Genomic DNA, 24,964 nt, shown 5'->3' with positions numbered 1-24,964 from the left:
GATTACTGAAATGGGCTGTTCACAGGCCTTCCTAAAAAAAAACTTAAACAGCTTCAAATGATACAAAATGCAGCAGCCAGAATTCTTACAAAAACAAAAAGAACTGACCACTTAACCCCTATACTGAAATACCTGCACTGGCTCCCAGTAAGTTACAGGATTGACTTTAAAGCACTGCTGCTTGTTTTCAAGTCACTTAATGGGATAGGGCCAAAGTATCTATCTGACATGTTTCAGCAGTACGTACCACTCAGATCTCTCAGATCGCAGCATAAATTTCTATTAGTAAAACCCACTGTCCAAACTAAACAGGGTGAAGAAGCACTCAGCCACTATGCGGTTCACCTCTGGAACCAACTTCCAGAAGACATTAAAAACGCTCCAACTACTTTCAGTTTTAAATCTAGACTAAAGAACAAAATTTTCTCAGATGCCTTCTGCTAACTGGCCATGAACAGTTCCTTTGAAGCATTATTGCTTACTGTAGTAGACTAGTGATATATTTTACTGTTTTTATGATCATGTACTGACCTTTTGCTTTTATTTATGTGAAGCACATTGTATTGCCATTGTGTATTTATGTATGTGAAGCACATTGTTGTGTATTTATGTGAAGCACATTGAATTACCACGGTGTATGAATTGTGCTATATAAATAAACTTGCCTTGCTTTGCCTTGCCTTGCCTTGCCTTACCGAGTCAGGCGAATCTAGGCTTCTTTGCCATTTATTTACACACAGTACAAGCATCCAGACACTGATGCAGAATGGCAACTGGAGCGGACTTATATACACAGACACCAGACCGACTTGGGGTGGACAAAGATGCTAAAACACAGGAAAAGGAGAATCACACTAGGGCTTTTACAAATTACACTGACTCCACGCCACTATCAATGAGCTCTCATACTCTGATCTCTGCTGAAGACTGGGGATTGCTGCTCGCTGTTGCTGAAGACGGAGGACCGCGTCAACCAGAGGAGGCGGCTTATAGGGCGGCCACCATCAGAACAGCTGCATGCATGAGGAGGGGATCGAGGTAAACCACACAGCAGCTCCGGAGAACACCAGCCAGGACTCTCTCCATCAGACGCTCAAAGGTGGTTAGCTTGTTAGTTTTGCACAAATTATGAGATGGCTTAATCAGGAATAAAGACATGTGTTCGTCATTAAAAAAAAACTGTAGAAAAATACCATGGTTGTAATACAGTAATGTGGTGAACATGGAGCAGTTTTCAACTACAAGTGTAATGTAAGGCCAGGCAGAGAGGCCTGTGTGCAGAGAGGAAGGACAGAGCAGGCAGAGAGGCCTGTGTGTAGAGAGGAAGGACAGAGCAGGCAGAGAGGCCTGTGTGTAGAGAGGAAGGAAAGAGCAGGCAGAGAGGCCTGTGTGCAGAGAGGAAGGACAGAGCAGGCAGAGAGGCCTGTTTTGTAAAAACAAGACTACACAGTTTCCACAGGTGCAGGCTTACAAAGACAGCCAAATATTAATTAGGAAGATTCATGCATAAGGGGATGCAGAACTATCAAAGAGCAGGTAGTTCCCAGGAAAGAGCCCCGACATCATAACCGGGAGGGGTGACACTACTGATAAGGACACAGCTGCTCTGCATCTTGAAAGGTGCTTTGGCAATTAGTGAGCAGAATATTCTGATTGGCTGAGCTTGGATAAAACGTATAGGGTTTGAGAGAATATTCTGATTGGTTCAAACTTGGATAAGTTTGGGGTTTTCAATTGGTTCAATTTGGAAAGTTTTGGGTCTAAATGGAAAAGCATAGTTTCGAAATATGGCATTTAAAAGATAGTGCACTGGTTTTAGAGCTCGGAGCTGCTCCATGGACCACCACTCTCGATTTTAATGAACGTCTGCAAGATTGAATAAACTTCAGTTAATCGCATTCGGTCTTCTAACTCTTATTGAAGTATCAACTCTAAGATTTGAAGAGGTTGTTTTCGCTACAACAAAACAAAAACTGAAGTAGGCTATCTGTTGTTTATTCATGTGAGGTGAACATCACACTGCCGAGACGACAATAAAGCTTCTTTGACTTTGACTTGTTGAGCGTACTAGCCTATATGATGTTTTCTCTGGGCCTGTTGGCGATGGTTAATTAGCTGTAGTTTCTTTAATCATGGGGCTAGACATCTTTTTCAAATGTTTGTTAACCAATCCTCTTTCCAGTAGCATGACTGACATTGCATGTATTTTATGAAGTTTTCATTTTTAAACGGCCATAGTTATCACCTATAAAGAAGCACAGGCGAAATAGACACGATAGTCTAGCATACCGATGTGTTAAACCTGTAGGATAGCCTACTCTAGCCTATCCCATTGCTATTCGTTCTTTATATGCCAGGCTATAGGTCATCATAAACAATGTAAAGTCATCTAAGATGGTATTTGATCCTTGTGTGTTTTAATTAGTGTGTAGATAATTTCTCCACATAGATTGTAAAGTGCTGAAAGTCTATTAAATACACATTTCTGCTAAACCGTGTAGCGAACGCTTTTATTTTGGTGACGTGCTCAGCACAGTCTACGTTACACTCTGACAGTTCAGGCAGAATCTATTAAAATTACATACTACCGCAGACACACTAGTCTGCTAAGGATCAGTCTCCGTGACAGACCATACGGACTGGAGGTTGAGTTTCGAAGACTTATCAAGGACTAGTGGCTCAGAATGGAAAGTAAACAGAAATCTGATGTCTGTTACAAACACGCCTACTCTGTTTTAGATGTCTAACCCGGAAGTGTTAGAGATTCAGCGTAGTTTACTTTTTGCGGTAAGACAATACATTTTTTCGCTATTTATTTAAGATATAACACCAAATGGATTAACTGGACAAGAGAGGTAACACTTCTGGTTTTACCATGGGAACAGCGTTAGGTTAAGGCTACGTAGCCTAAGATATGCTCTGCTCTAACATTTGATCAAGGGCCTAACAGTCGCGACATTACACGTCTATTCTCGCAAACCTTCGAACCGGTCATGTAGGCTAAACAATCTACAGATATAGACCACGGGAACATTTCAACAAGTGGTTACTTTGTAGGTTTACTTTAGATTCATTCTGCGTTCCTACAAATGGCTGCATAGTAATGAACACATCGCCTCACTTTGTAGCTACACTATTCTTCGTCTATATAAATTGTTAACATGCGACGTTGAAATTAGAAGCATTAGAGACTGGTTTTTGCGACCTTTTCCTAAAAAACTGTAAAGGCTTGTGTGTTTCACATAGTCTAGCCTACACAATAAGACATTAAGTGTGAAGCTTCTTACAGGAAGTTTTAAAGCAGGGGGGTCTAAAAACGAAACGCCGCCTTTACGGTTCAAAAGCTGCGCGGTAGGCTATTATATTACAGGTAGGCTATGGAGTCCACAGTCCAAATGCAGACACACTTCCTATGTTGTGTTTTAGGCAGCTTGATTTTGTTCCTGCTTGTGAACGTAATACAGCAATTCCATTGCTCACAATTTAAATTGTGCCCAATAAGGAGTGTACTAAACCCTTTAATTCGAAAGAAAAGCGGAAGAAGGAAAGGCTGAAGTCACCCTTGGTGACTGTATATGGGTTTTGTATGCCATTTGCTGCCTCGTGTTGTAGGGATAGAAAGGTCTGCTAATCAAATAAACGAGTTTTTTGGTAAATACTATCGCCTGGGTTCAAATACTGTTGCCTGGGATGTTATACCATATGTCTGAAACATGTCACAGACTACTATCGGGCCTATACGTAATAGAGTAATATAGTTCTTGTTCTGTTTGCTTTGTATTGACCGTTCACAGACTACATGTTTTGCTCATGACCATGAATAAAAGAAAGTCAAAAACACAGACTGAGGCAAAAGTCAGCAAAAGTTTCAGAATAGATGAGCGATGTTCTGCACAGGATGAAGATTTTGAAGATGAAGAGAGTTTGGAGGACCATTCGTTCTCCACTTCGGTATGGCTGCATACAGGGTTACAAACATGCTATTTTTTTGGAATGTAATGAAGATTTCAACAAATTGAGTTGGCAGATTTGGTAATTGCTTATCCTTCATTCCAGAGTTTGGGAGATATCGGTGTCATTGAGAGCATTACACTGAAGAACTTCATGTGCCATCAACACCTTGGTCCATTCCAGTTTGGTCCAAACGTGAATTTTATTGTTGGAAATAATGGGAGTAAGTGTTCAGAATGGTTCCAATAGTTATTTTTGCAGATGTTTTTTTTAAAACATTTTTTTTATAACATATTTTTCATAAGTGAGCTAATTAACAACACTCATAAAATCAGACATCAATGAAAGTATATCAAAACCTATATTCACCATGTCCTCCTATCATGATTTTGGTATTTCAGGTGGAAAAAGTGCAATTCTCACTGCCCTTATCGTGGGTCTTGGGGGAAAGGCCACCATGACAAACCGAGGAGTTTCACTGAAAGGATTTGTTAAAAATGGAGAGGGGTTAGTAACATGTCATACACTACACAATACATGTAGGCTCAACATGTCTGCATTATTTGTCTCAGTCAAAAATGGCAGTTTGAAATGATTAAGAGAAGTTAATAAGTCAATGTTGTGTAAAATGCTTCTTGATACCCCAGACAGGGGTACTACTATGTGTTTATTAACATGACTTTAAATGATAAAAGGAAAAATCAGTTGGACAGCTATTATTGTCTCATCTGTATGTGTATATATATATGCTAACTGAGCTGGTGTTCACATGTACAGCCATGCAGATGTCACTGTCAAGCTGCGCAACAGAGGGTCAGATGCATTTAAGGGAGACATATATGGGGACTGCATCATTGTTGAACAGCGCATCACCAGTGATGGGTGCAGGTTATGCAAGATTAAGAGTAAAGCTGGTAAGTGAAGGCATTTAATTCACTTTTCCAATGTGTTACATTTCATGTCAAAGAAAAATGCTGCCGTATATTCCTGTCTATTAACCGCACCGTATATAAACCGCATTACTGTATTTTCTGTCATTTTACAAAATAAACCAGTGTATTGACTGCACCTGTGTATTAACCGCAATTTATTCAATGTTACGTCATCGTAACGTGTGGAAATGGACGCTAAACGTTTAAGTCAAATCGGTAATCCGTCCCCTGGTGACCTAGTAGGCATCCATAAACGACAATTATCTGACATACTTGCAGTGGGAATCGCAGCCAATGAATTATCGTGTTTGTGAAGGTCAAGGGGGAGAGAGGGGTACTTCTCCACCTTCATTCACCCTATTGATATTAGAGTAAGCCCTTGCTCTATTGGTGTCCCATTACTTCTCTCAGGCTTGTTTAATGTCTATGTGAAACCATTTAACATCATCCGCAAGTGGTTGTGATCACTTTGAACCCAAGACTGCCTTTTATTTGTGAGCTGATTTTGAGAAATTAAACTTAGCTTCAGGTTATGCAGCAAACAATTTTTTGGTTGCCTGGTTGCTATGCTACATAAACAGCCCATATTAACAAATGCTAGTAGCAACTGCCAACTATTGACATGGTTCCCTAAGCTAGAGATAGTTAAATAGGATAGTTGAAAAGCTACAATAGGTAGAAACCCTCTGAGTGCCTGTGCAGCTTCATATTAACATAAGTTCATATTACACACGCTAGCAACGACCAACTGTTAAGATGGTTCCTTAAGATCGAGAAAACTAGGTTAGTAACCCTAGGTTACTGGCATGAGACCTTGTATGTTTTACACCTCTCATGAGTCACGGAGGTTCACGCTCCATAACATTCTGTTCAAAACAGTTCAAACACTTACTTTATTCTGTTATGGAAGATTGAAGAGTGTGAATGAAAATTTGTTATCTATCCCATATTGTTTTTACCTGATGCATTAATGGGATTTACCTATTAATAGAGCTTTACCTGGCAGATTTGCTGTGCATGTTACTGACCTCCGGAAGAAAAAATGCATTCCCATTTATAGGCCACACTCAAATATTGACCGCAGGGCTACACAAACTTTGCAAAATCAATGTATAAACAACAGTTAATAGTCTGGACGTTACGACATAATGTTTGTCTGTGTGTCTTTTTTAGGACAGATTGTCTCCAACAAGAAGGAGGAGTTGATGTCTATTTTAGATCATTTTAACATTCAGGTATGACATGGTGTCTCTTTTTTTGTCTGCAAATATTATATGGTCATCACAGCCCATTTTTAAACCAATCCTCCTTTTTTAGGTAGATAATCCGGTCTCAATCCTTAACCAAGAGATGAGTAAACAATTCCTCCACTCAAAAAGTGAATCAGATAAGTATAAGGTGATGATCCCATCTTTAAGAAAACTGACTTATGGCTTTCTGTCCCAAAAATCTTTGTTGTGGGCAGTGGACGCCCTTGTGATATTGTTGTTTCTTTGAAGTTCTTCATGAAGGCGACACTGCTGGAGCAGATGAGGAGGGATTATATTCACATCAAGCAGACGGAGGATGTGACGCGGGACCAGGTGGAGCGGCAGGAGGAGGTAGGAGAAAAGGGTGATGAGGAGGAGGAGGAGGAGGAGTGGGAGGGAAAGTTGGGTAAGATGGGGCTTGTAATTCACACACAAACTCTCTCATTCTCTCTCACACACACACACACACACACACACACACACACACACACACACACATACACACATACACACTCAACATTAGACCAGACAGCTTTGTGATTTTTATCAGCTGGGTGGGCTGCAAAAGTGGACTAGGTCTAAAAATGTTCTGATTATTGTTTTTCTGTTTTGCTTTGTGCAGTTTATAGAGTACATGTGAAGAATAAGAATGACTCACACGCTCTTAGGAGTTGCATCACATTACATCATTTTTGCCTCATTTTCAGTGTCTGAAAGACCTCAAGCAAGACTATGTACTGAAGAAAGAGAGGTATGAGAGTTTGGCATCCCTCGACGAAATGAAGAATACCCTGGAGGGACTGCAGAAGAAGATGGCCTGGTGTCTGGTGTGTTTGACAGAAATGCCTATAATTCCTGGCCTTTCAGTGCAACCAAACAAAAAAATAACAACACTGTTTGCTTTCGTACTGTTAAGGTTAGAGAGAAAGAGTGGCAGATTGAGCAGCTGAAGGAACAGGTTGAAAAAGAGGAGGGTGATGGCAAATTCGAGGAGAAACTTCTTCTTTGTCAGGTATGTGTGACTGTTTTCTTTGTATTGGTGACCATGAACAGGTCTCTCAAACAATGGGATCCGTTGAAGAACACAGTGCACTGTGATTTAAACTGCTCTGATGTTAGAGCACATATGTTACATATCAGTTCGATTATTGGGTCAAATTAGGGACAAAAAGATTTTGAGCTGATGTATAATAAAGTTTTGCAGTGGTAGAAATATTTTGTGCATGTGTGAAAAAGTTTTGTGCATACAGATGTAATTTGCACATGTATAACAAAACTGAAATTACAAGCTTACAACACTCTTACAACGAATTTTGACCCTGTTTTTAGCTGACTAGCCAATCAGCACTTTACTCATTGACTATTGACCATTGACTGGGGGTCGCGTTATCAGAACGGACTAGAAGCATACCACCAAGATCGGTAGCAGTTACACAAAATGTTTTCACACAAAATATACACATCTTTTTGTCCCTAATTTGATTTTATACTATGGCAAATAGCCAACTAAGTCAGTTTGGGATATATGACTCCTCTGACGAGGGCTGTTAGATCTCATCTGAGGCTTTTATTTTAAAGGGAGTATCCAGCTATACCATTCATTCCTAACATCACATATTAAAATGCCTGTGTTACTTAATTTCCTGATTTAAAAAAAAAAAAAAAAAAGTTGTTTGCTCGTGTGATACATTTGCAAGTTGACTACTTATCAGATGAAGTTAATCCCTGTTTCTTACTCTTCCAGTCCAAAATCACCCAGGCTATGAAGAAGGGCAGTGACATCCAACAGAAGCTGGACAAGGTACTTGAGGAGGAACAGTCTCTGGCCGAGGAGAGTCACAAGCTGAAGGAAGAACTGAAAGTCAAAAGTAAAGATCAGAAAGGCCAAGAGGTGAGCGGTGCTTCTTTATCTATCCCTCCTTGGGTCACACTGTTAACCAATAACCATAAACTGGGACTTGAAATGTATAGCCATCTCCGCAAATGCAGGCTGGAAGCTAGTTTGCATCAGATGAATGTCTCCAGTTGCATATGATGCAGTAAATAGCACGAATAACTAATATAGGTAAAGACCGTCTGTATTGATGAGATGGAAATAACACAGAATGCTTGGTATTCTGAAGCCCCATGAGGTCAGACTGATGAAAACACTCATAAAACTCACTTTACTACAGCTCAGAGTGCTGAGAGTGAAGGACACAACAGTATGGTCTAGTGGCCATTTTACAACTTACTGCTCGACCACATGCCTCTGTCAAGACCCCTTACATTCGAATGAACTAGAATTCAATGCATCATTATTTTTCTTTCAGTATGCAACAAGCTAATCTTTTCTCATGGGATCAGCGAGTGAAAAATGTGCCTCTTTCCTCTCCCACAATATTTGCGAGATGAAGAATAGAAGAGAAATGAAGTTGTTAAATTCAACAATAACATTTGAAGAATTTGAATTTTTCCAGGTTGTGTACTTTCGAGCAGAAAATAAACTCAAGCAGTTGGAAAAGGAACGGTGCCTTCTCTTGGAGAGAATACACAAAACCAAACATATGTAAGTAATCCTTTCAGAAAGCTATCCTTACATGTTGATTACATTTTGATGCACAGCTTTGTTTGTTTTCAAAACAGTTGTGTGGTAGTGGTGCTGCACTGCCATGATGATCTTGGCTGACGGTTCCTCTACAATGGCTCTAAATCAGCCTGTGTGGATAGTCTCAAGTGCATGTCTCATTTCTGTGAACAGTGAAAGTCAGAATCAGGAAGTGGAACGCGTCAAACGCCTCAAGAAGATATCTGCCCTGAAGAAGCAACTGGAAAAACATGAAGCCCAATCAGCTGCACTCAATCAAGAGATAAAGGATAAGCAACAAGCCCTCTTCAAAGGGAGGGAGGAGTATGACAAACTCAGGTGATTACATTTGGTTTGGAAACCAGACCAGAAACAAGAGCAAGCATGTAGCAATTCTTAATTTTGCCACTTACACTTAAGATAATAAACTTGTTAGATTACAGACTTTTTTTTCAGTATGTAGTAACTGTGTACTACATGTGTTGTAGCTGGGATGAAAGTCAAGAAAGGAGAGTTTTAATCGCCACAACAGTAAAAGGACTGCTACTGGTTTTTACAGAAGTTATCAATCTTGTTACTTTAGCTGTGAATGTGACTAATGCTTTGGGTTTGAGTGGTTTATCAGAATCTCTGAAATTCCCCTGGATGTTATAAATGTAATGTTTATTTCATGGAAAGATAGAATTCTATAGCAAGTGTGAAACTGTCTGTGGCCAAGGTTAGACCGTTTAAGACACCCTACCACACTTTTGAACTGGGCGTGACAGGGAAAGGTCTTATGGGGATCATTTTGACTAAGTGAGTGTTATCAGATGAAAATAAATCCCCAGCGTTAGTGTGCCATTTTCCTTACAGTAGCCTGTCATATTAGATTATAATCCTCTTCACCTGCTGTCATATTAGATTATAATCCTCTTCACCTTTGTTTTCTGACAGCATGGAGGAGAAGAATATCAAGGTGTCCTTGGAAGCTAAACTGAAGAGGAAAAACCAGCTGCTGGCCAGCAGGTCCAACAGGCTCAGGATGTTTGGAGATCGGATGCCAGAGTTAATAGAGTCTATTAACAAGGCACATGCCCAGGGACGCTTTGCACACAAACCGGTTGGGCCCATAGGTAAAGCCACCTTTATGGATTTCACTGAAATCCCTAAGTGTTGCCATTTTCTATGAAGTATTATCCATGTTATCTAATGCTCGGTTATTATTGTAGGTCATCCCAATTAATAGTGCAAATCGTTAAATATCCTAATGCCCTTGGAAAATGATTATATATGATAATATAAGATCTAAACGTGTTGAGCTGTAGTCTTGAAATAAGTGTGTTGGGAATTGTGTCACAAGGTTCCTGCATCTCCCTAAAAGACCCCAGTCTGACCGTTGCGGTGGAAAGCTGCTTGCGTAGCTTCATGAAGACGTTCTGCTGTGACAACTACCGCGACGAGAGGGTCTTAGAGGAGCTCATGGCCCCACACTTTCCCAGAGGCAGTCGGCCTCAAATCATTGTGTGCCACTTCGCTGAAAAGGTTTACAATGTCCAGGGCAGGTAAGAGTGCCCTCTAGGGGCAGAACTCTGCATTTTGGTCACAGTTCATACTTCGCTGACTTTAACTGGATATCAAGTACATTCACAGTAATGTGAAATAAAGTTAGTCATGTCAAAATGTCTGCTGTACTGCGCAGTACAACAGGATTCATCTTTTAAATGTGTGTGTGATCTTGGTATCAGAGGGGTGAAGCATCCTGAGTTTCCATCTGTGCTTGATACGCTAAACTGCTCCAGCCCCGTCATCACCAACTGCCTGATAGACATGAGGGGGATCGAGTGCATCTTGATCATCAAAGTAAGTCGTGCGTGCACATAAACATACATATTTCACAGTTCCTGTCGCCATCATCCGCATATACCACAGAAGATAATACTTGTCTTTTTGATCTCAAAAACCTGGTCTATTGAAGGAAGTGTTGGTGCACACATTTATGACATGCCATTCTATAATGCATTGCGATACAAGAAAAGATCGTTGTTTTTTTATTTTTGTTTTGTGACTGTTAGGCATTAATGGTTCTCTTGTAGTAGGCCGAGTAAGCCTAACCTTTGTGTCTTAATTGTCAGTTTAAAACAAACCTACAATCAGTATATGCTTTAGCATGGTACAATTAGCAATGGTATCTGTGCCCAAGGATAGCGCCATGGCCAGGAAAGTGATGCAGCAGGGCAGGCCGCCTCGTAACTGCAGAGAAGCCTTCACTTCGGAGGGAGACCATATCTACACCAACCGCTACTACACCCCAGAGGCGGAGGTGCTCATCAAGTATCTGGGGGGAGACCCCGAGGCAGAAATCCGGCAAGTACAATTACACATATTTGGGGTGTAATTTTTTTTATTAAAATGTTCTATGAATTCTTAGTGGTTTAATGGTCAACTGAAGGTATTCTTAGCTTTGAGCAGTATAGATTATTGTAATAACAGAGCTATATTTGAATAACTGTGTCTGTTTATAACATTATGGTCATACGTTTGACCTTATTAATCTGCCTGGGAACAGATTTGTATTTCTGTGTCCTGTGTCTCTTCGGTATATGAAAGTGAGTAATATTTCACCTACTGTGTGGTGTGGAAGAAATTGATATTAACAAATATTTGCATTGATAGGAATTGCTATGAAAGGCTGTATGTCTTCAATATAATCAATATGATTAAGTAATTGATCGAGCTAATGTAGCAATCACTCACACAGAATGTTTCCTCATGGGTAAAGGGTAAAGATTTTCTCCTCCCCCTGTGTCATTTATGAGGATCCATAGCTGTTTCTCTTTGAGAACAGTTACCCACTGCTGTAGGGTCTCACATTATTGTAGATCACAAATGGATTTTTCTTGCTTTATGTTGTCACACAGAAATCCACAGATAGGAACTCCAATGTGAACACAAGCCATTAGTGATTTATAGTTGTTTGTAGCCTTGATGCAGAGCCTATGCAAGTGGTTGAGAACTTATAGTTGTAAGCCCGTGCGGCACACTAGTTAGAAAAAATAAACAAAGATGCGGGACCAAACTGTAGACGACCGTGTTTGGATATAAATGTAATTGGTTTGTTACAGAGAAATAAACACTGTACAATCTGATAACCCCGTTATTGTAACCAAAAAATACGTCTGAGGTGATTTGTGAGGCATCTGCCAGCCAGCTATCTTGTGTTGTGTTGTGTTGTGTTGCACTTATCTATGGATGGGCAGAACAAGCTGTGTTGCCATGTGATTGTGCAGAATGGAGAGTCTTGTTGTATGTTGTCTGTTTGCTGCCTAGTGTCACAGGCCAGTGGGCTGTGATGTGGTGTTTTTTTTTTTTTTTTGAGGAAGTACAATGAGTTGTGTGCTGTTCTTCTAAAGTTGTGTTGTGTCTCTTCCATTCAGTCTGGTGGAGTCTGAGGTGGAGAACCATCGAGCCCAGCTTTCCCGCTTCCAGCTTCACCTGAGCTCCGTCAAGCAGGACATCCAGGCCATGGAGGACAAAATGAACAGTGTCATCATCGCCTGCAAGAAGAATCAGGTGAGGGGAAGAGGCTCTACAGTTAAAACCACACACCACAAAAAGAACTGCAGTTGAACCTTCACCACTCACGTACTCAGAGGCAAAAACTGTCTGCTGAATGGAAGCCTGCTGTGGTTTAACTGCAGTCACGAGAAACCTCAATCACCAGACGCTTTTCACAGTTTAAAAGTAAATGCTCTTTCTTAAAGGCGCAGTGTGTAGGTTTTATTGTCCGTGAAATTAAAACACCTCTAGACATCGATCTGAAATCGTGATATAAAATGTTGAAGATTTGTTAAGATCTAGAACTATTTTATGTTTGATAACATAAGCTACACACTGCACCCTAAAAGAGTATGAATTAAGAAAAAAAGTAATTTGATCAATACAATTCATGTATGCATGACGCAAATACTATCAAAGTAGAGTGTTTCTACTGATATCGCATGACTGACAAATCCATGCAGAGAACAAAGGAGTTTTATTTCTTTGCAGGCAAGTGTCAATCAAGTGAAGGCCTCCATTTCTGAACTGGATAACATTGAGGAGTCCCAAATAGAGGACATCAGCACCCTGGTAAGCTGACCTTTTCTTCACAACCAAGTAGTATTTAGTAGTACACAAAGCGCTTTCTTGATTTTAGTTTTCTGTCGTATTTTACAGGAAGAGGAGGTGCAAGAGATTCAACAGAAAATTGACTTGGAAAGAAAGAATGTTGAGGAAACGAAGGCTGAACTGGACAGGCAGGATGCACTTCTTTTGGATATTGGCCAGAAGTTACAAGATGTCAGGAATAAAATCGAACTTCTTACTGACGACTCTGATCAACTGAAGGTTAGAGTAATGTGCGAAGATATCAGGAATACCTACCTGATCCCTTCTGTGCACACTGTGAATATTTCCATGTCAGATTAGTGTTTGCTCTTATCATATGGGTGAATGGGACTTCATTTGGCCTTGGTTCTCCTGTAGTCATTCAGGAGACTGTCTATCTGTCTGAATCACTTCAATTTGGTATCACTCCCTCACTTAAATATCAAGGTGATTTTTCTGTAGTAATGTAGTCAGTAGTATATCTGACACTATATCAACACTCTGATGATATTTTAATGCTGACTGACTATTAGATACATTGTGATCTGTTATTTTTCTGTAAATAATGTCCTGAAGGATATTTGAAACTGATTGATCTTTTTCTATTATTATTATTTTTGTTTTAAAAATTCTTTGTCTCTCTGATAATATTCTGTTTTCTGTTTAGTTTTTTGCTTTAAAACGTTTACAAACCCTAAGAGCATTATATGGTCAGCAGTACAGGATCCGAGGGGAACAAACCCCTCTGCATGTCCCATAGCTCTGTTCAGGAAACCTGCTTTCCTCCTGCTTGGTGGGGATACTTAAGATTATTTATGACCCCACGAGATTGCTCCTTGGTGCACGAAAGGGATGCAGCTGTGAAATCAGCTGTGAGGTTTTCTATTATGTTTTTTTTTTTTTTTTTTTTTTTGGATGATCAATTAATTAAAATCCATTGGATATGGCAAAATACTGTAGGTCAATGATTTAGTAAATACAGTAGGTGTACAGGTGTACAGAATTACATGTATTTATTTGACATTTGAACATTGAGTTGAAGTGAAAGGGGGGAAGCAACATGTCTAACATTCCCATGTACTGTTTAGGAAGAGCAAGTGAAGAGGGAGGCTGAGTCCAGCAAGCTGGATCAGACCGTGAAGATCCTGGAAAAGAAAGCCAAGGTCCACGAAGAAAACATCCAGGGCATGAAGAATGAGCTTGAAGCCAAAGAAGAGGAGATTGAGGTACAGCTTGAAATTCCACCTTTTTGTAGCCTTTTGTAGGTACAATGTGTAGGATTTAGGGGGATCTGATAGCAGAAATGGAAGATAATTGTTATTTCATTAGTGTATAATCACCTGTACCTACAAATCATTGTGTTCTTGTTGGCTTAGAATGAGCCTTTAATATTTACATAGGGAGCGGGTCCTCTTCCTCATCAAGTTGCGCCGCCATGTTCTAACAGTAGCCAAGAAGGGACACACCAAAACTCTGGCTGTAGAGAGGGCATTTAGCGTTTTTATGGAACTTGATGGCCACTGTAGGTTCTTCTACTTGCTTGGAAAGGGAGAGGTATTCAGTTGGTTGCATTTCAGAAACCTCACCACCAGATGCCACTAAATCTTACACAATCCACCTTTAATATAATGACCTCAGACTGGTTTGTCATCTCCTCTCTGACATAGTTGTTATGAAAGCTATGTAAGCTATGCTAAGCTAAACTATTATATGTGTGATTGGAAATGAATCCAAATGTCATCTTAGGTAGTGGCATCCTTAGCCCATTAAAGTGATGCAAACCCAGGGCAGTGGTGAGTCATACCTTGCTTTTTGTGCTTTGGAATTCAGGAATTCATAGAGAAGGCCAAACAAATCAGCCCAGTGCGGCAATCTGTCGACCGGAGCACAAAAAGTCTGGACACAGAGATCACTCGTCTGCGACAGAAAATCACTGCACAGGAGCGTAGCCATGGAGACAAGGAGAAAGTAATGAGGTAAGCAGTCAGGTACAATCAGTTTATCTGTGACAGGGTTTGTGGCTGCCCATTGATTTCTTTCTAATTCAAATCTCTGCATCTCCAAACATGACTCCTAGCAAGCAAACCAGTCCTGTCATAATCATAAATATAAGATTTTTATTGGTGCCTAATATAGTAGATTTTATGTCTTTTTTTTCTTTTCAGAGATTATGCTGAAGCTCATGAAAACTATAAGAGTAAGTCAAGCCAGCTCAGGGATTTGAAGAAGTTTATCGATCGTCTGGACAACATAATGACCGACAGACAAGCCCGTTACAAAACTCTTCGAAGGTACAACTTTTAGTGCTGAAGTCACTGCCAAAATGTAGACTGGTCCTGAACCAAAATGCCACTGCTTGTCAAAATGATTATACCCTGTAGAGACCACTTTGCAGAACATATTAATGTATGACATCCATACGCATTATACACTCACGTGACAGTCGATGCCAGATTTGGGCTACACCCCTTTTAAAGTAACATGCTGACCCATGTTGACGGGTGAATTCTCAGGTATGAGTATTTTTGTGTTCTTGTTGCAGGTCGCTCTCTGTGAGGTGCAAGCTCTATTTCAACAACTTCCTAATAAAACTGCAGTGCTGTGGCTCCATGAGATTTGACCACAACAATGAAACCCTCTCAATATCAGTATGTTTCTCCGCACTATATGTTACTTCAGTCCAAGCAGTTATGGTGATGCTAATGGCATCTGTTGTCATATAAATAACTCCCTATTGCAGTTTCCATTGAAATCAACTGCTGATGTCGGATAAGAAATGATTTACAGATTACAGATATACAGACGTTATTTACAGATTGACAGACATTATTCACAGATTGATTCATGTTTTAACACTGTATTTTTGATTGGCTAATCCCTAACCTGATTTTGAATTTAGAGACTTGATGTGTTTGTGTTTTGATGCAACATAAATACACAAAATACGCTCTTAACACATCCACACACAGACAAACAGGTTCTTTGTCGCTGTCTCAGTGGTTTCTCTGTGCTTGTGTGCTTATATGTGTGCTTGTGTGTGTGTGTGTGTGTGTGTGTGTGTGTGTGTGTGTGTGTCTGGCAGGTGAAGCCACCTGGTCAGGAGAATGACAGTGTGAGTGACATGCGATCACTGTCAGGCGGGGAGCGGTCCTTCTCCACCGTGTGCTTCATCCTGTCGCTCTGGGAGATCACGGAGTCGCCCTTCCGCTGTCTGGATGAGTTTGATGTCTACATGGTGAGTCACTCCAGAGGGGTCACTAGGCCAGAACTCCCCCCTGCCTTCAGAAATCCCCAGTCAATGTAGAAATGTAATGGATAACTCAGTCATTTCATGACAGAAAGATATTGTGTTGGTGTTCACGCATTTGAGGAATTCGTACTATTGTCTCATTGACCAAACTATAAGAACAGAACTATATATAGAACAACAAGAAAGGACAGACAGGGGAAAGCTGAACAGTGTCTTTCTTCAGTAGTAGTCAGTCAGCTTTCACTCCTCTCCTTCCTTTTCGGACAAAAAGATCTTAGTTCCTGTGTGGTGGCAGACAGGTTTATCTAGCACATGAGTAGAGAGCTACAGCTGAACTGAGCATGCTCAGGTCTCTGGTCATACCCTTTAATGTTGGAGATGGAAAACTGGAGCACACTCTCGTGTACAGAACAGGTAGAACTGCAACTCAGTATTTGTTGTGTGTGTGTGTGTGTGTGTGTGTGTGTGTGTGTGTGTGTGTGTGTGTGTGTGTGTGTGTGTGTGTGTGTGTGTGTGTGTGTGTGTGTGTGTGTGTGTGGATTTACATCAAAGACCTGTTTTTTCTGGATGTTTCAATGTAGGATATGCACAATCGCCGCATCTCACTGGACCTGCTTCTGGAACTGTCTGAGCGCCAGCACCTACGCCAGTTCGTCTTTATCACACCTCAAACCACTAGGTAAGCATCAGCATCAATGGCCACCTTTGGAATAGTCTCCCTAAGGCCATTTGAGTCTTATCAGTTATATCAGAGGACATCTTCAACCTCATAAACTGTTAAACATTGTAATAGCCGGATATAATACTGTAAATTTGCTTCTCCTCTGTGTCCCTCAACATTGCCCCCTGCTGGTCAAAGTGAGAAATTGGTCTGCTTCTGATCTAATTCAGTTAATTTTCTAGTGTTTAAAAAGAGTCCCTTAAGGATCATAGTGATAATTGTTTTGTGTTCTTTTGCGTTCCCTCACAATACTTTTGCATTCCCTCACAATACTTTAGCACTTCCTCACAATACTTTTGGGCTCCCACGCAATACATTTTGCGTTAGCTCACAGTACCACTCCCCTGCAATACTTTTGTGTTATTTAGAAAACACACAGTACATGCAAAGGTTTTCAGAGGGAATGCGAAAGTTGCTCATAATCACCACTATATGACCCTTATGGGACTCCGTAGCATTTTTCTGGTCCCTGTGTAGTTTTGTTTCTTGACAATCTAGTGGATTGTTAACAAACAGATTACCTCGGTTAATCTAAGACCTACGTAGCTACATAGACCTCTCCAATGGTGACCGGAGATGATGCATTTCATGTAAAGCATTACTAGAACTTAACATAAGGAAATTATGAATCTCAGCATGTACTAATTCTTGTAGTTTATTAATACTGTATGTAATGGTTTGTTCATATGAATTAATGGATTAACTAATGAAAAAATATTGTATGTGGATTTTCTGAAATTCATTTTTATTTTGTGCTTGTGTTTTTTTTCAGCAATCTCCCCAAAAGTGATCACATCAAAATTCACCAGCTAGAGGACCCAGAGAGAGACCGAATCAATGAGGAGGAAGCTACACAGAGGCCCCAGAGTTGAGACACAGTTGTATTCGTGTGCCACAGACAGATGATGGGCTCTAATGTGGTGCTGGTGTGTTAGTAACGGCTTCTAACACTGAGGCGAAACACGAGTAGGCTACCTAGTGTAGGACTGACTAGCACAATTGCCCATCACAGGGGATTTCATCCAGTGCAGCTTTTTTATGTACAGGGTTCATGTCAGGGTCTTTTATTCTAACTTTTCAAAATGACAGTTTTTAAACTTTATTTTTGTAATTGATTCATTATCATTTTAGGAATATATGTTTTATTATAGCTTAATTTAACCAGACCAATATTGCCACTGTGTGTGTTCTGCTAAATGACTTTAATTGTAAAAGATAAATGCTATGCTCTGCTGCTAGTTATCCTGGTGCCTTTTTGGGATTTGACTGTACTGTTGGTATGGCAAAAAGGCAATAATGCATAGGGTTTGGAGTCACCCTGTTAAAGAGTTGAAATGCTTTTATGACCGTCTATTGTATTTATTTTTAACAAAATAAAAAAAATGTGGATACAGGCAAATCACTGAAATATCCCAGTGGGTATGCTTTTTTATTGTTGATTTTTGAACCACAATGTAAGTAGTGCAATCATGACATTTGTTACACCTGGAATTAAACACATGCCACATATAAAAACATGAATATAGGTCTGACACTGTTAAATTACTCACTTGCTTAAATTTGGTATTTCCTTTATGTATTAAGTACAAATATTTACAGGGCAAAATACACTGTAACCAGCAAGAGTTGGAGATTGTACAAACAATGTGTTGTTTTTTTTTAAATGTTTTTTTATTTATTTTTATTTTTTTTGCTTTGTTTGTTTTTTTTTTGCTCAGGGGGGTTTGTCTTTGTGTGTCTGTGGGATGCAGCATCCGAGGATAAGTAGGACTGGAATGAGTGCTCAGTGCAGGGCAGAGCTAGCAGGCTCCCCACGCACTACCAGTGGAACACAAGGTCACTGGCCTGTCACATGAGAGTACCATTTAACAAATACATTTAATCCCTAGAATCCAATTAACCTTAGTTTGCCAGTAATCATTTCCACCTAATGATTATTTATAGTCTCTTCTCTTGAAGGGGATGCTGCATCCCAGCCAGACCTGTTCTTAAAATACTTGGTGTGTTGGTCTTCGGGATGTAAACTTGAATTCAAAAGGTATCTCAATACAAAAAACGAGTCAATAAAAATGCAGTGCCCTTCAAGTAAACTTGTGTGACAAACACATTGGGAGGGGCTTATCTTCATGTACACAAAATGGAGAACTTGAGCACAGGGAGAGTGGTGGGGAGGGGGTCACTTTACCAAACTGGGGAATACTTGTAGCATATTGCCTTTTTCATCTGAAACACTACTTGTGGTAAAAACACAAATAGATAATGCAACCACACTGAACATGCTCACATCAATGTGTTCTAAAACCATATTTCTGGTAATAGAACAGCAATGTGCTACCCTTCATGTTCCCTATGGTTTGATCTTTTTAAGCAGGGCTTCTGGACGTTGACATTTTTGCTAGCTTGAGATGGAGTCGGACTGTTTTCTTTTAGGAAGGTGACCCCCGCCCCGGCAGGGGAGCTCTCCATCCCATTTGCAGCTCGATGCATAGACTGACATTTAAACACGTTAGCGTGATCGAGAACATCTCTCGGGGCGAGGGTTCGAGAGGAGTGTCCTGAGGGAGGACCACAGACAAACACAAGTACTACTAAGGAGACATGCTGGCACAGGAATGTGAATAGTGTAGAAATGGACCACGAGTGAATATCCCACACACCGAGCGAAATGATGTTCAAGGGCTTTTTCTTCCTCTTTTACTCTTCTAGAGGCTTAACCTGAACACAGCACATGCATGCACTAGCGACATTTAGAGTTCTGTGGTCTGAGCATACTGGGAGGGGCTAACTGTTTGCCCTCAGGTTATCTGACAATAACTGCTTTTATCTCTTGTCTTGATATAACAGGTGGTATTATGTCTTGTATTTATATTATTTTTATGGGGATATTTTCTCCTCTTGACAACTATTTAGAACAGAAAAGCAGGCTTGTAGGCCAAGCATGACTGTACTGTAAAAACATAAATCTATGGCACACTGCACTCAACCACATTCTAATGATTAAATGGGTGGACATGAAATAAACTAATTTGCACACTTTACAATTTATTTCATTATATATTCATTTTGATAAGTATATGTGTGTATATAGCTTATTTGTAGCAGGTGACATTCTCATGCATATATAGATGTATTTATTCAACCAGAAGAAGCAAGTTCATTGAGAAAAGTAGTCCCACATTTTTTTTTTCTCTTTTTTTTTTTCTTTCTTTTCTTTGATCCGGTGGAGATGGGAGAGGGTGGATGAAAAGAGTAAAAGGTTTTTCCCCCAGTCAGTCCTGGCAGCTGAGATGCAGAGAGAGAGTGATGCGGCAGGCGCCTCGCTCACTTCTGCATGTCGCACTGCAAGAGCAGCACAATGGACGGGTCGCTCTTGGCCGCCTCCTTGAACTCATCCAACGAGATCTGGTCGTCGTTGTTCTTGTCCATCTTGCTAAAGATCCTGTCCACCCGCTGCTCTGGGGTCAGCCCGTCTTCGTTCATCTTCATCATGATCACAGTGCCCACCATCTTATAGATGGCCTACACACACACACACACACACACAGCAGCAGCACAGTTAAGGTGAGTAAGGGAAATACCCAGTAACTATGTAAAAATTGTCAAAATCAAAGTCAGTGGCAAAACAGAGACCACTGAGGAACACAGAACCTAAAAAGAGGGAACAGCTTAGCATGTAGCAAATTAGGACGGACTTGGTGACTGCATTATGGCATTATATTCATATGACATTTATATTCACACAGTTTTAAACCAAACGTTGTGCACACTCAGCAGGTTCACATCAATATGTGTGGATTGGGAGACATGCCACCAGTGGAGAAGCAGGTGGCCTCTTAGGAAAGTACTGCCATTTAGACAGAGCTGTCCTTGTGTGTGTCCTTACAGAATAACCATCTGCTCCTACTACAGGAGTACCTGGGACACTGGATAGCCCGGCAGCATGGGCTGATCGAGATTTGCTACCTGTTATAGAAGCGGGCTCTGTCCACGATGAAACTCAGTATCTGATCAATACGCAGTTGGTGCTAAATATAGTTCTGTTTTGTATCAACAAAACGAATCGTTCATGTCTGATGTGAACATGAACCTTTCGGTCCATCAAATGTTCACTGAGAGGACAATCTTCAATGAAGCAATGAGAGATATTTGATCCATACCTCAATGATCTCCAGCATCTCCACCCTAGTAATCTTGCCGTCTCCATCCAGGTCGTACATATTGAAGGCCCAGTTGAGTTTCTGCTCGAAGCTGCCTCGAGACGTGATGGACAGGGCGCAGATGAACTCTCGAAAGTCAATTGTCCCATCACTATTCTTGTCAAAGGTTCTAAATGCATGCTGCGCGAACTTTGAGGCATCGCCATATGGGAAGAACTGCAGAAAAGAGATTGGACAAAACAAAGCGACGGGTGATGTATGAGAAAGAGGGATAGGGGAGATGTGAAAGAGGTTCAGCAGGAGGGAGATGCTGAGAAAAGGGGGAAAGGTGGCCGAACTTGCCATGAGAAAAATATGTGATTCATCCACCTCTCCATATTTGTTCTCGGAAAAAGATTCAGACTCATCATTAAACAAATATTGCCCTTTTCTTCATCCAGAGTGTGGACCAATTCATTTCATTTCTCATCTATCTCTGCTCCATCTGTTTCTGCTGCAGAGTGACAACATTTTGTATGTTTGCTATAAATAGCTGCCTATTTATAGTGCTATGTGATGTGAATGATTAAATGAACCACATCTGAATGTGTTCAGTCTAAATTACATTAAAGGAAATTGATTAATGGTGATTTAATGTGACTAGAAAAGCCATCTTGCCTCAAGTCATTTCAGCTAGAAGAACCATCGCGCCTCAAGTAATTTCATTATGGCAACACATGTGGTCTGAAAACCTGGCATCCAATTCAGAGGAGTATTACAAGAGCCTGTCTACAAAGTAGTGATATGATGAAACCAATCATTTCCAAAAAACATGTATTCATTGATCCCAAACAACCCCCCACCCCCACCCCACCCCAAATCTCACTTCTGCCATCAAGAAATCTGTGAAATCTTAGTAGCCACACCCTCTTTTCCATAGTCACCTCATCACACAGGTGTAAGTGCCCTTACCTTGACATAGAGCTGCTGGAATTCGTCCAGGTTGAGGCGACCACTGGGACAGTCCTTCAGAAAGCCCTTGTACCACTGCTTGAGCTCATGCTCATTAAACTCTGTGTTCTTCACCAGGTCCTCCATCACCTCTGGGGTCAGCTTGCTGTTCTGCTTGCCCATAGTGAGTTCTGTGCAAGAACATTGAGGTCGGTCATCATCCCACCCTGCTTCATTTTAAAGCACCAGCTCATGGAGAGCAATACAATGAGAGGCTGGAAAGGTCACTCTTTCAGAACATTTTCGGGTGACATTGTGAAAAAAGTATTAAATGTTATACATAATAGGTATTTGCCATTGATTTAAATGTACTGGTATCAGGTTTTAGTATACAGTAGGTCATGTTTTTGCTGATTTAGATGGTAGACACCATTGATAGTTTTGTTTTGATTTTAGTTTAAGCTTTTTATAGTCACTGATCTCAAAGCTGCCAGCTGTCAGTTGCTCTCAGTCTCTGGACCAGCCACATGATGACAACCAGCAGCACAGTTTCATTATACTTTGCTCATAATCAATAGTCTCAAAGAAACATAATCTCAAAATGGCCATTTAATGACTCTGACAAGAAAGTCACAAAGTATTGGTAGCCTTACAATGTGTCTTTACATCAAAGCTGGTCTAGTTTTGTGCACTAGTGGCCTAGATGTTCTTTTTTCTATTTCAGTCATGGCAAAAAAAAAAAAAAGTGCTTGTGCTCGCTAAAACAGTCACTGTTGTAAGTATTCCCACAATGCTCTGAATGTGTGACCTGAGACGTCCACCTGAGCATGACCAGCAACCCAGAAACATCCCTTGACATGGGAACTATGCCGATGAAATATACAATATAGCGATGACTATGAGATGGCTATTGCCATACGAGTTAGCACATTGTAGCACTGCTGGTTAGCACTTAAATATATTCAATGGCAAAGCTGCTTGTGGAAAATCTGGGATGTGTTGGAACCTATAGACCCAAATGATGTTCAGAGGTATAACAGGAGAATGTGTTAAATAGATCTAGAGAATCTTAACCAGCAAGCTATCATTGTGCAGCTCATTAATTATCTGTTCCACATCCAATGTTGTGCTAGGATGGCCATGAAAAGCATATCTGTGATGTGTGTCAGATGCCTCCATGTAGCTGAGTGCTCTATGCAGTGAGCCTCAGACATCATCAGTGCTTCAGTCATGAGGAGTCTGCAGTAGCATGTGACCCTTCACCGCCATAGTCCACTTAAAGTAACACTCCCCTGTACTGCGCCCATCCTCCCTTCTTGTGGCTCTGTGGAGGATGGCTGCTCACCTCATGAGGCCAAACAATTCACCTTTTGCACAAGGGCTCACATCAATAGCAACAGTGTGAATTATTTTAGACCATTTTAAAAACACGAAATGCACCATGGAATGAGATCTGGGAACGTGGCGTGGAGGAACGATTGGCTCTTTTGTCTGTGTTTGTTTTACAACACGGAAAAAAAAAAAAAAACATTATTCGACTGTGTCATCTCTGTTTTTTGAATTAGCACAAAATATATTAAATTGTGAGCTCAACTGTTCCCCAATTTAACATCTGACAAAACATACATTTCAGATGATCAAAGCGCTGCGCAAAATTAATTGCGTAAATGAAAGAACAAAATATAGAGGGTCAATGAAAATTATTTCCCGATTTCTTGACTATATGAAAATAATTAGCCTCAAGCAGATATCATTTTCGAATCTATTCTGTTGACAAAAGACTCAGTCCGTTATGTAACGACAGTGTCCCCTCAATCTTGGGCAACCGTTTAGAATGACCTTGGGAACACAAAACGTCAAGGAGTAAATGTCATTCCTTCACAATATACGAAAATGACTAAATGTGGCTACATGGGTTAATTCATGGGATGAAATGGTGGATAACGGATCATACGACCAGCACTGCAACCACGTCAAATCTGATGACTATTCACCTGAAATAAATCGCAATTAAGTGAATTAACTGAAATAGTGCTCAGCGACAGGCTATTCACACTAGCTCAGGATGGGATAAATTAGGCAGATTTGCAGTCCTGTGCATTCCAGCAGAGCGTAAAGGGAAAAAACGCAGTCCGGTTTTGTCTGCACTGAACTTACGCACCACACCGCCAATGCTAATCAACTGCTCTTTTGGAGACACATCTGTACACATCTGTTACACAAAACCAATATCTAAGAAGTCTCGTAAACCTGACATAATGCATATGTTAATGCGGACACCACTAAGCAATGGTGGTTAACAAGAATGGGCTTCCCTTCAGCGCTTATTTCAAATGGAAATTAAATAATGACCATTATAGTTATTGTATCAAGGCATTATGGTGCACGAACGAAGGTTAGTGATCATGTCACTGCCATCCATGTGCCAAATTACTCCGTTATAGAGGCTACCGCATACGCACACCGATTGAAATAATTAAATTTTACCTTATTTGACTCTGTTTTACAAAACACTATTAAGAGTACAACAATTACCTTGCTATTAAGGCAGGCACGTATATGTGCAGTGTTTTTTTTTCAGAACCGACACGACGACTAACGTTAGGTTACCTCTTACCTTAAGATGGATCTTGGAGAGGCTTGCGGAGGTGAGCCCTGGCGGGTATCAAAGCGGTTCAAATGCGCTAATTGTACTGTGTTCGGATTTTCTAGACCCGTTTGTTTGGCCTTGGTTTAAAATGGGGGACTACGCTGACACGCAGTAGGGACCGTTCCCACTCGCGTCTTAAGAGCTCGGGCTATGCGACTCTAGACATGCGGCGTCATACCGTGTGAGCATCACGCAAGGGAAGAGCCAGAAGAGCCTCGATAACAACAGGACTCCAGCGATGCACGACGGGGCTTTGGGCACGGAGTTTGTGTGAACTCTAGCTCTACGCCTACCTTAATGCGTAACGTATATCAACCGATGTAAACTAGATTGCAATGATATGTAGAGTTGCCGAGGCTGTAACATAGAATGGCGTGGTGAGGTAGGCTATGAGGTGTCGTCAGCCTCGGAGCTTGAATAGGTAGGTAA

The 24,964-nt window shown here is 40.7% G+C and overlaps 2 protein-coding genes across 3 annotated transcripts; one reads left to right on the top strand and one right to left on the bottom strand.

Moving 5' to 3' along the window:
* Positions 1-2,560: 2,560 nt before the first annotated feature.
* On the top strand, positions 2,561-19,712 carry smc6 (structural maintenance of chromosomes 6). Of its 2 annotated transcripts, none has more exons than XM_031580287.2 (27): positions 2,561-2,787; positions 3,795-3,951; positions 4,057-4,174; positions 4,353-4,458; positions 4,729-4,865; positions 6,057-6,118; positions 6,201-6,281; positions 6,383-6,484; positions 6,841-6,960; positions 7,050-7,145; positions 7,878-8,024; positions 8,593-8,681; positions 8,874-9,038; positions 9,636-9,814; positions 10,042-10,243; positions 10,427-10,541; positions 10,882-11,045; positions 12,116-12,251; positions 12,729-12,809; positions 12,897-13,067; positions 13,916-14,053; positions 14,658-14,803; positions 14,993-15,118; positions 15,370-15,475; positions 15,910-16,062; positions 16,659-16,756; positions 17,571-19,712. In XM_031580287.2, the coding sequence occupies exons 2-27, from the start codon at positions 3,811-3,813 to the stop codon at positions 17,668-17,670; spliced, it is 3,279 nt and encodes a 1,092-aa protein (XP_031436147.1). In that variant the 5' UTR covers positions 2,561-2,787; positions 3,795-3,810; the 3' UTR covers positions 17,671-19,712. The 2 variants fall into 2 exon arrangements, with proteins under 2 accessions (XP_031436147.1, XP_012677888.1); XM_012822434.3 differs by having other exon boundaries at positions 2,562-2,855.
* A 115-nt stretch (positions 19,713-19,827) lies between these two features.
* On the bottom strand, positions 19,828-24,876 carry vsnl1b (visinin-like 1b). Its single transcript, XM_012822406.3, has 4 exons — positions 24,503-24,876; positions 21,907-22,076; positions 20,956-21,171; positions 19,828-20,317 (listed from the first exon to the last, which is right to left on the bottom strand). Exons 2-4 carry the CDS (start codon positions 22,066-22,068, stop codon positions 20,120-20,122), a joined length of 576 nt encoding a protein of 191 aa, XP_012677860.1. The 5' UTR covers positions 22,069-22,076; positions 24,503-24,876; the 3' UTR covers positions 19,828-20,119.
* Positions 24,877-24,964: the final 88 nt, after the last annotated feature.

The sequence above is a fragment of the Clupea harengus genome, chromosome 14 (genome assembly GCF_900700415.2).
Source record: "Clupea harengus chromosome 14, Ch_v2.0.2, whole genome shotgun sequence".
In the NCBI taxonomy this organism is placed as follows: Eukaryota; Metazoa; Chordata; class Actinopteri; order Clupeiformes; family Clupeidae; genus Clupea; species Clupea harengus.
The sequence above is the reverse complement of the archived record's forward strand: the minus strand, read 5'-3'. Positions and strand labels throughout refer to the sequence as shown.